The sequence below is a fragment of the Lutra lutra genome, chromosome 5 (genome assembly GCF_902655055.1).
Source record: "Lutra lutra chromosome 5, mLutLut1.2, whole genome shotgun sequence".
In the NCBI taxonomy this organism is placed as follows: domain Eukaryota; kingdom Metazoa; phylum Chordata; class Mammalia; order Carnivora; family Mustelidae; genus Lutra; species Lutra lutra.
In genome coordinates this window covers 37,299,882-37,311,685 of record NC_062282.1, presented here as the reverse complement: position 1 = coordinate 37,311,685, position 11,804 = coordinate 37,299,882, and the positions used below count along the sequence as shown (strand labels likewise).

The 11,804-nt window shown below is 36.2% G+C and overlaps 1 protein-coding gene across 3 annotated transcripts in view; it reads right to left on the bottom strand.

Annotated features, from left to right (window-relative positions):
- The window catches only part of PARP8 (poly(ADP-ribose) polymerase family member 8), a 177,799-nt gene that overhangs the window by 49,245 nt on the left and 116,750 nt on the right, over positions 1-11,804 (bottom strand). For all 3 annotated transcript variants that reach the window (XM_047729841.1, XM_047729839.1, XM_047729840.1), the window contains 4 exons: positions 10,552-10,612; positions 10,004-10,094; positions 3,922-3,988; positions 308-433 (listed from right to left, as the gene is read on the bottom strand). In XM_047729841.1, the coding sequence (XP_047585797.1) occupies positions 308-433; positions 3,922-3,988; positions 10,004-10,094; positions 10,552-10,612 (345 nt within the window). The remainder of the gene's footprint in view (positions 1-307; positions 434-3,921; positions 3,989-10,003; positions 10,095-10,551; positions 10,613-11,804) is intronic.

Below are 11,804 nucleotides of genomic sequence, written 5' to 3'. Positions count from 1 at the left end.
GCGGCCACAAGGCCCACCTCGTTTAGACACAGCCCGTCCCGCGCAAAGAGAAAGTGCGAGCATGCGCACCGTGAGCACGTGCGCCGAGCCGCCATCGAAACCGCGTGGGACGGAAACAAACCCTCCGAATGCAGAAACGAGTAGCCATGCTTTTGAGGGAATCGACAGGACCTAGTCCGTTCTCTGAAGTCACACAGAAGATGCGTGGATGCCGAGACTATCTTAAAGAATGTTCTGAAGGACCTAACCGTGGAGTAGCCCGTGCTCAGAATCGAGAAAGACAACCGAGAAGTCATCTGCTACCCACCTGCGCAAGGTAGAAAATAAATGCAGGGGAGATTTCACCTTCTTCTCTGACAGCTTCTTATTGTGCAGGCAGTTCGATTTTTCTTTGCTCTGTTTCCACTGCTGTGTAACGAATGTCTGCATGATCCTGTCAATCCAAAGGAAGTCTGTCATCACAGTTCCAAGAGAATTTAATATGCCATTTCCGTATTATGTAGAGAACGTATTTATCGAAGGAAAATAAATGCACGGGAATTGGTGAGATTCTAACTTAGAATCATACGAGATGTTCCCGTATGTAGGAAAGCCCCATGCAGGAAATGTCTATGACTTTACTGCATTTTGGTTAATAACTCATTGATTACTGTAATACAATTAATAACGTAAATGATAAAAGAAGTGATAAAATTAGGGGCGCCTGGATGGCTCAGTCACTTAAGCGTCTGTCTTCGGCTCTGGTCAGAGTCCCAGGGTCCTGGGATCAAGCCCTGCATTGGGCTCCCTGCTCAGCAGGGAGACTGCTTCTCTTTCTGCTTCTGTCCTCCCCCTTCCCCTGCCACTTGTGCTCCTGCTCTCTTGCTCTCTCTCTCTCTCTCTCTCAAATAAATAAATAAATAAATAAATATCTCTTTTTAAAAAAAAGAATTGGTAAAATAACAGGCTATAAAGAGATTTAGAACGGCAGCCTTTAAACAACTTTAGCCAAAGTTCTTTAGCCAAAAGCAAATTCTGAATTATTTTGCTGGTGCCAGAAACACAGTTTTGAAATAATGTTTGGTAGTCATTATGATTTTATCACTTAAGATACAAGTGAAGTCCATTTCTTTTCACTTGATTTGCTTATGCAATTTTCTTCATGAAAAGGGAAATAAAATGAAACCGTGAAATCGCTAAGTAAAAGGAAAACACGTAAAACTGATTCTGCCTTCTTAACTTGCTATGTTTCTGGAAAATAATCCCTTTATATTTCAGTTTTCTCTTATGACTTACTGTGAGGATGAGATATTTTTGGAAATCATGTAATTTTAGACCAGAAAGGATCACAAGCAAACCCAGTTATTTATAATTTAAGGAAAAGTAAATTAGATTAAAATTTAACAGGAATCATTAAGAAAAAGTTCTAGTCCGTATACTAAACTGTCCATAGAACTAAAATTTACCCTTAGAAGTAATTAACCTTTTTAAAATGTTAAACATTTAGATGGAAATATTAATAAAATATTACATATTCTACAAAGCAATTAAACAATGAATACAGAACACAGCTTTCCTTAATTTCTCAGAGTTAGAATTATACACATCATTTCTTTTTCTGAGTCCAAACAACATACTCAGACATCATTAAAAGGCAGAAAGTTACACATTCCAAGAGTTCTGTGTTTTTGCCATTCTTGGCTCATTTGGACCTACTTCATTTCACTTTAAAAAAAAAAGTTAAGTGGCTAATAAAGTACTTTACTTTATGTAAAACTATGGACTTTGGATGATAGGTATCAATGTACATTCATCAACATCAACATCATCTAACAAATGTACCTTTCTGGTAGGACACATTGATAGCTGGAAGCCTACGCATATGTGGGGACAGGAAGTCTATGGAAGATTTCTGTATCTTGTTCTCAGTTTTGCTGTGAACCTAAAAATGCCCTTTTAAGTTATTAAATTAGAAAAAAAATTAAAAACAAGGAAGAAAATTGGGTGAGGGTAAAAAACATCACAGGAGGGGAAAAAAATACAGAAGATGTGCCAAGGTATGGTGGTAATCAACTTGGATGGTGTAATATAGAGGCAGGCTCCATGCTTAGCTCCAAGATCTGTTAAGATACTAGCTCAACACAGAAAACAAAATCCAATTAAAAAAACAAAACCAGCAGCACCTGGGGGGCGGGGGGAGCTCAGTCAGTGAAGCATCTGCCTTTGGCTCATGTCATGATCCCTGGATCCTGAGATCAGACCCCAGGTTGGGCTCCCACCTCAGCGGGGAGTCTGCTTCTCCCTCTGCCTCTCACTCTGCTCAGGCTCTCTCTCTCTCTCTCTCTCTCTCAAATAAATAAATAAAATCTTCAAAAAACAAAACAAACAAAAAAACCAATTCCACTGGAAAAGCACACTTAATCCTAGTGCAGAAAAATAAGAAAAATTTTAAGTGCTTATAAAGAAGCCACATGGCATTCTACAATGTGCTAAACATATGTTGTAAATTTAGTTTTATAGATGTGCAATTCAAAACATTAAGGGTTTATTATCTAATTTTTATATATTCATATTTAAACCCAACACTGGGAATTTGCAAGAATACTCCTGTATCTTAATTTCCTTTCAAATGTGATCCACCTATAACTCACATTTGCACAATGTCAAGTCATAAAAACTTAAGACAATTCTAGAGCTCCATAATATGTACAACCCTTTATAACACACACAAGCTTTCTCTTACATCAATAATCTCAAGTAAAATGACCACAATACATTCCCTATGTAGTAAATGAAATAAAAGTTTCAAAGTACTTTCTCTTAGAACATTGCTCAATCAAGACTAATGTCTGATGCCTAATTTAAATTCATTAAAATACAGGTGAATGCATGAACTGAATCATCGTGGAGGGTGTAAACCATGTGTTTAAATATATAATAATCTAATGATAAATTTAAATTGAAGTAAAATTTGTATATTCAGAAGGATAAATAATCCTTTAGGAATTCTCCAGTAATACAAATTCTTTTTTTTTTTTTTAAGATTTTATTTATTTATTTGTGAGACAGAGAGAGAGAGAGCACAAGCAGGGGGAGCAGCAGGCAGAGGGAGAAGCAGGCTCAGTCTCAGGACCCCAGGATCATGACCTGAGACGAAGGCAGACACTTAGCCGACTGAGCCACCCAGAAGTCCCAGTAATACAAATTTTTATAGCTGATGTATATAGTATAGGATTTACTAAATTTAATTTTAACTATACGCTACCATGTTTTAAAAGTCATTCTGACTGGAGTAATTTTATGCTCATAAAATATAAATTAATTCATTGCATTAGACAAGGTCTAAAGAGGAAATAAAGGGTTTATTTAAAAAAGGAATGATCATTTTAAGAGTGTAAGCAGAGGAGCTAAGCACAGTGCAGTCAGCCAGGGCCAGTGGCTGTTGACTGTTACCACCTCTAGGCCCCAAGAACAAGCAGAGGGAAACTGTAATGGAACCCAGTAAGAGAGAGAGTTATGCATAGGCTATGGCCTAGAGCAGAGAAGAAAGCTTCATTTGAAGGGCTAGTCAACTCAAGGTGACCTCTTAGGGTGGAAATCAAAGGCAATAAATACTCCCTTCTTATACTGTTTCCTCCTCTGTTGGTCACCTATAGCCACAGTGACACATTAGAACCTGCACCCACACAGATCAGCCTCCACAGGCAAGGGCAGGGAGGGAGGAGACTGGACCTGGGCAGGCAAACAAGGACGGCAGCTGCTTCAAGTGGGGAGCTCTGCCAGGTACACTACTGATGCAGCTCTTGGCCTCAGATGAGTTCCTCTCCCGAGGCTCTCACTTCAAAAAGCTCTTTTGATAAGAAACAGGGGAAAGGAGTGAGCAAAATGAGAAATCAATTCTTTTTCAAAGAAATTTATTTTTTTTTCCCTTGGGAAACTTACTTTTTCAGCTGATGTCCCAGTCCAAATCGCTCTTTTGTAGAAATCTGAAAGACATCAACAGTGGGCACTGCAAAGGAAAAAATAATCAGTCGAAATGTGGAGCTGAAACTTAACCATCAGCCAGGGAAAAGACCAAAAAGGAATATATATGATACAGTACATTATGTACACATACATAAATATATTATACATTTACATATTATATAGTATGTAAAACGTATTTATACACACATACATATTTTAAAATAGCATACACCAGTCCGATACATTGCTATTTATGCTTCATATATATATATATTGGAGATCATTCTTGGTCATTAGATACCATACACTAACATATAACATATGTGCATATAAGATTATCATATGTATAATGATGAAGAATCGCCAAAAAATATGTAAGTGTAAATAGCAATATGTAGGACAGTTTGTACATGATTCTGTAAGTGGAAGAGGCATGTTTGTATAAACAAAACACTCTTTTTATTCTTTTTGCAATAAAACAATGGATGATGACATATAAGAGACTTGCCTTTCACTAGGGGGCCTGTCATGTATTTTTACCAGGTACATGCATTTCTGTAAGCTAATAACTATGATGTTTATGAATTTAATAATCTCTGAAAAAGTCACTCACCATTCATTCTTCATGGGTTTATTAAAGAATATCTATCTGAGTGTCCACTGTGCCAATCATTATAGATAGAATGGCAAAAAACAAAACAAAACAAAACAAAAAACCCACATACACAAATATCCCTGTCCCCATGAAGCCTTGGTCTAGTGGAAGGAGACAAACAAAAACCAGACAGATAGACTACCACATGGTGGTAAAGGTTCTGGGGAAAAATAAAGAAGGGAAAGGGTCTTGGAGTAAAGGTTACATGGGAAAAATATATTCCAGCACTTGATAGCATGGCAGAAGAAAAAAGTGTCCTATCCAGGGGAAATCACAATGGCACTGCCCCTGAGGGAGAAATGTGCCTCAGTATTCTAGGAACAGCAAAGAGACCAGTGGAGCCACAGAGCAGTGAACAAGGTATCACTTTAGAAGCTGGAGATCTGAGAAGGACCACAGGTGTGGCAGCATAAGATCTCTGTAGAAAACAAGGGGAGAAGTGGGAAAATCATTCAGGAACTTATTAAAGTAATTGGCAAGAGATGTTGTGGTCTGGATTGGTGGAGGTGGTAAACCGTCTTGTTAATAGGACATCCTCAGACCACACATGTCCCATATTGGAAACCAAACCGGCACCCTCAATTTCCTCACCCCCTGGGTTGGCTGTTACTCGGGGACACAAACACTCCACTCATCAAAGAAAACTGGTGCTGGAATCATCAATCAGTTCCTTTTCCAAAAGCATTCCAATCCATAGGTACAGACTGAGGAAATGAGTGGACATCACTCAAATCCCTCCTGTCCCAAACCTAGGGCTACAGAAATTCAAAAATGAATTAAAAAATCCTAACATTTTGGAAACTCAGCAGAATTTTTTTTTTTTAAGAGAAAGATGACAAAAGTGGAACTTGCTGTGCCCTCTTGGAAGATTTAAGAAGACACAATTTCTTCCCAGGTAGATGGAAAAAAATAACTGGGAGATGGAAGCAGAGAAACAAAAGGGACCTGTTTTTTTAAAAAATGCAGAAAAATCCAAAATGCACTAGAAGAACTGAAATTATCACTGGAAGAAACTGTATAAGATGCATAGAGAGAGAGAGAGGGAGAGTAAAGAGATATAATAGACACAAATATTTACCCAGGATATATAAATTATTCCTACAAATAAATGATACAAAGACCAAAACTCATTCAGACTGTAAATGACTAGAAAATAAACATCAATATTTTACCAAAAGGATAAATCTTCTAGGGAAATGTAAGTTACAAACACTGACTCAACTAGTAGTATAAAATCTGGATGACCTAAATTATAGAATATACTAAAAGAGCTAACAAGATGGTACTTCCAAAAATGTTCCAAGATTCAAGTGATAAAACTTATCATTAAATTAATGAAATTAATTATTACTATTAATTAACTTGAATGCATTCAGAAGATGTTAATAATCAGTGAAACTGGATGCAGAGTGTATGGGGACACGGAGTACTACCTTGGCAATTTTTCTGTAAATCTAAAAATGTTTTAGATGAATTTGTATAACTTTTTTTGAGAGATAGAGCGAGAGAGAGTGTGTGTGAGCAGGAAGGATGGGCAGAGAGAGAATCTTAAGCAGACTCCACACTCAGTGCAGAGCCTGATGTGGGGATCAATCTCATAACCCTGAAACCATGACCTGAGCAGAAATCGAGTCCGATGCTTAACCAACTAAGCCACCAGGCACCCAATTTTTATAAAAATTTCCTCAAGTAATAGCTTTCTGATAACTAATGATCAGTTAGAAAATAAACTGGAATATAAAAGTCCCATTAAACAAACAAGTACTCATGAATAAATTTAGCTATACTGACCTCATGCAGAAAAACAGAAAACAAAAAACACAGAACGGTACTGATACCTAAAACTAAAAACAACAAACAAGTCTTCCTTTAAAGGAAAAGTGAATATAAAAATGTCTATTCTTCCTAAATTTATTTAAAAGTTACCTTAAAATAACCAAATAATTCCCCAAGAGGGTTCATTTTTTAGGGACAAGAGACTGAGGAAGAACTTGACAGAATGAGCTACAGAAACATTTTCATGTTTTAAAAAAGATGAAAGTTACTCGATTTTTCCTAGTCTTTCATATAACATAGGTTGGGAAGGCAGTAAGTGAGGGATGCTTAAGATACATGGAAATGATTCTAACACTGATCACATACATGTACAGGTACCAATGATGAGATGATTTGTACAGAAAAACATTTTTAATAATGTTGGTTATTTATCGCATTAAACCAAAAGCAGCCTTGCCCTTCAAATCAGAAACTAGGCTTATACAAGAGCAATTCTGAAAAAATACATAATAAGAATAATCATGTCTTTTTATTTAAAATGTATTTCCTCATATACAAGGAAAATAGTCCTTATCTTTAATATTAAAGTGGATAAGGAGGTGTATTTCTTTAATTCTTATCATTCCTGTTCACTTACAGATATTTTGTCAGATTAGCCCTGATCAAATATTATAGCTCAAATAAGTATTATTCATACATTTCCAAAACCTAGCAATGAATTTTTTCAAAAACAGCTGTTAACTAGGTCAGTTTCAACCTTGGATTCTTCATAAAACTTGCTTGAGGTGAATTAAGATCAAAGTGTACCCATTGAAAATATATACATAAAAAATAATATTAAGGAAAAAGAGGGAAAAAATAGCCCAATAAGTACACATAACAAAACACAAGCAACACCAAAGTAGATGTCTTACAAATGAACAAAATTAAAACACTTCAGACACAAGCTAGCAGAGGTTTCTAAAGTATTTTTACCTTTTGAGGGGGGAACTATTATGACCCCATAAACTTATAGTTGGTCAAGTTTGTCTCATTCACAAAATCAGAGTCATTCTGAGGTTTGAAAAAAAGAAGAATCCTCATGTTTCCTTGGTTTATAAACTATTAGGTAGGCAAATCAACCAATAGAAATGAAAACAGAAGGACTAAATTATGGATGAGTTGTAATACCAAAGAAGGTGTGCCAAATAATAAAGTCATCTAAATGTGAATTAGAATATAATTATTAGAACATTTACAAAAAAAAATTTACAAAACCATGCAAATATAGCAAATCTTTAGAGACATTGAGAAGGAAAATCTCTGCCTAAAATTCAAGATTATATTTAAAAAATGAGTAACAGTGTTAAGATTACATAAAAGCATGCCACATTCTCATCTCACACAGATGGAGTAGTGTGAGTAGAAATGAACTGACCCAATTTTGTTCCTAACCCTGATAATTTAAAAAAAAAAAAAAAAGTTCAAACATAAGAGCTGCTCTTTCTTTTAACCACAAACAGAATAAAACCAAATGGTCACATATCAAATCCCTAAAGAAAGAAAAATAATTAACCATACAGCACAGTATTTGGGGGAACAGCAAAAACACATATAACTATAAGCTGGAATATTGTGCAGATATTAAAAATTATTCAATTTCTGAATATTTAATGACTTGAGAACAGTCTCATGACATAATAATAAGGTGCATAAACTACACAGTTCAGTGTCAACTTTATGAAAATGAGCCAAGCGTGAACAGAAAAGAGAAACACCAAACTATTTGCAGGTTTCTCACTATAGAGGGATTTTGAGTAATTCTTTTTCTTTTTTATTGCATTTCTATACATTTGAAATAATCACAATAAAAATATGTAACATCTAGTTGTCTTTGCCTGGCATTAAATCATAGGCTTTTATATTAAGAGTTGATTATTTAAGTAGAAATCATTATACAAAAATAGAAAAGAGGTGACTCAACAGAAACTTTTTCAAAATGAGAAATTTTCCTAAGTATTTCTTTTTCTTTTTTTTTTATTTTATTTATTTGAGAGAGAGAGAGAGAGAATGAGAGAGAGAGAGCATAAGAGGAAGAGAGGTCAGCGGGAGAAGCAGACTCCCTGCTGAGCAGGGAGCCCGATGTGGGACTCGATCCCAGGACTCTAAGATCATGACCTCAGCCGAAGGCAGTCCATTAACCAACTGAGCCACCCAGGCACCCTTTCTATGTATTTCATCAGCTTGGAAGGTCAGGGATTTTTCTCATGTAAAAGCTAATAGTAGACATAAGTTTCTTAAATGCCTAGAGAAAGATGCGCCAACATCACAGTAAAGGATGTGTGAAGATGGCCATGACTTCATGTGCTATCTATATCCACATCCCTTGATTCTGGGTGGGTTTTCCAACTGCTTTGAACAATACAATATAGTGGAAGATTCACTGTGCCTTTTTCCAGGTGGCATCCACAGCCTGTCTCTTGCAACACTTGCTTTCAGACCCCAGTACCCATGCTACAAGAAACCCGAACCACATGAAAAGGCCATGTGTAAGGTCAACACTCAAGTTAAGGGGCCGCAGCTGAGCTCCAAGATGACACACACATCCACTGCTACCCCAAAGTTCTGCACCTTGAGCATCAGACCTAGCAGAGCCTTTAGTCGACATAAGCTCTACCTACCATCTGACTTCAAAGGCATGGGCGACTCCAAGCAAAAACTGCTCATCTGAGCTCGAAGAACAGTTAGAGATGGTAAGTGGTGGTTTTAAGCCACTAAGTCTAGGGGTGGTTTGTTATTCAGCAGTATGCAACTGGAGCAAAATGAGTAGATACAGTGTATGTGTGTGTGTGCACGTGGGCCCACAGGCATGCGTATCTGGTAGGGGAAAATATTGTAATTCAGTAAGTCTTGGCAAGATCTAATAATCATGTCCTTTGCTGTAAATAACTATCACTTGAGATATAACAAAATCATCCTTTAAGATAGTGGAAAACAAAAGTATTACTAAGATTTCCATTTTCAAAAATAGAAGTATGTTGTATTTATAGTTAGGCTAAATTCATCAGTAATCAAAGGTGGGATAAGTAAACATTAAAACTGAATCCCAGAATCAGAAACATAATTAATTAAATCTAAGGGTAACCCAAAATACACCCTCTGAGCCCCTACTATAAGCAAAGTTCTCTTTTAGGTTTTATTTGCTTGTTCACAGCAACTTGTCAACTTCTGAAATCTATACAACTAAATGTTGTATGTTTCTGTTTCCAAAAGTTAGACTGGCAGGGGCGCCTTAGTGGCTCAGTCGGTTGAGTGTCTAGACGCCTTTGGCTCAGGTCATGATCCCAGGGTCCTGGGATGGAGCCCCACATCGGGCTATCTGCTAGGCAGGAAGCCTGCTTCTCCCGCTCCTACTCTCCCTGCTTGTGTTCCCTCTCTTACTGTCTCTCTGACTGTAAAATAAATAAATAAAATCTTAAAAAAAAGTTATACTGGCAATAAACCATCTTTGTTAGGATGCAAGTATATTTAAGTACCATTATTAAGATAGCTACAATTATGCTCAGGATTACCAAATGAATATTCTGTTGAATGCACAATGCACAACTAATTCATATTCAAAATAATAAACACAGAAATAAAACTAACCTGGGCCATTTAAATACTGTGTAAGTGAACAGTGTAGTCGGACAATTATAGGTTCTGTTCGAATCACTTCCCAAGCCACAGCAATCTCCTCCTGTGCAAATATATTAAAAGATGAATTAATTTTATGGAATTCTTGATTTCTTTTTTTTCCAAAATGAAACTGTTTCTTTTTTTTTAAATTTACTTTGAAGAAATACAAAAATCAATAAGTCTCACAAATTACCTCAAGACCTAATGGTTTGGAGAAGAATGTCAAAGTATTCTTAATTTTTGCCTTCTACATAGGAAAATTGAAGTGAAAATTTAAGAAATAATGAAGTACTATAATAAGAACCCATAAATTTCAGAATATATTGAAAGAACCAATGTAAAAATATATATATCATGCATTTCTTCAACCAGTCATTGTATTTCTTTATAATCACTTTAACAAAATCAGCATATACTAATAATATGAGAAACGAATATTTAATTTTTTCCAACAATACTGTTGGAAAACAATAAATGTTTTTGAATGTATCAATCATACTGTATAAATTGATACTTACATCCAGAAAGCTAACATCAATATGCAGATCAATATCTACATCATCAATGGCTCCGTATTCCCTGAAAGCAAAGATTAACACTTATTTTTCCATTTTCCTTAAAAGATAATGTGTGCTCGTTTAAGTCAAAATTCAATCTCTCTTTTCCCTGATCTCTACAGAGAACTCAGAAGTGAATGGGGACATGAATTAACTAATTTCATGTAGTTGGACTGTCATCTTTTGTGACTATTTATGCCGTCTAGACATCTATTTTTACGAACATGCTTTTGCATACATAAATTCAAGAACTGTTTGCTTCGTAGTTTCAAACATCCCCAGTTCTCTGTGGCAAATTCAACCATCCTCTCTTAGGACCACTTGGTGTGCAGTGTGCTCTCTGAGAGGAAGAGCTGCTTCAAAGGCAAAAAAGGAGTTTCTTATGGGAGAAAGGGTGGAGAAAGAATTCACCATGACAATGATGTGCCCATGATTTTCCCTCCCGTGTTAAACATCACCAGCTCTGACTGGATCCACGGGCTTTGCCACTTAAATGTCATTGTGTTTTGAGAGGCAGCTCTAGAAACCTGATATATCAAAATTAAAACAAGTAACAACAGTTATGTGCCACAGGAAGACATTCTAGAAACCAACTTTTCTCCAGCCCTGGGAGTGCCATAAACCAGCATACATGAAAGAGCGTAAAAACAATAGTTTTCCCATATTCTCTAAATACACATATCTGTATTTTTTAATATTTTTATGAGAGTATGAAGTTACAAATGCTATATACAGTGAGAAATAAAACTATACAGATAAGTGAAATGATACAAGGTAGCTGCCAATATTTATTAAGCACCCATGTGCCAGAAATTATTCTAAGAATTTTACATCCATGGGACCACAGTCCACTACACATACCACTACTACCTTTAATTTATATACACACTGAGACCCAGAGTAACAAAGTAACTTACCCATCATCACTCTGTAGCAGAGCCAAGATTTAAAGACATACATCCTCTTTATTTATGCAGGTGATTAATCCGTTCAGTATTCAATCAACTAGCAATTTGCGGGGTCCTCATCATAGTCTTATGACGAGGATACTATTGCTATCCTCATTTGCAAACAAGGAAACTGCGGTTTAGAGAATTGAAATCAGATGCCAAAAAGTCAATGTCAGTGGGGGAGTCAGGCATTGAACTCATGTTCAATTTCAAAACTGTGTGTAGGACAGTATCTGGCACACAGTTAGTCCTCAATGACAATTT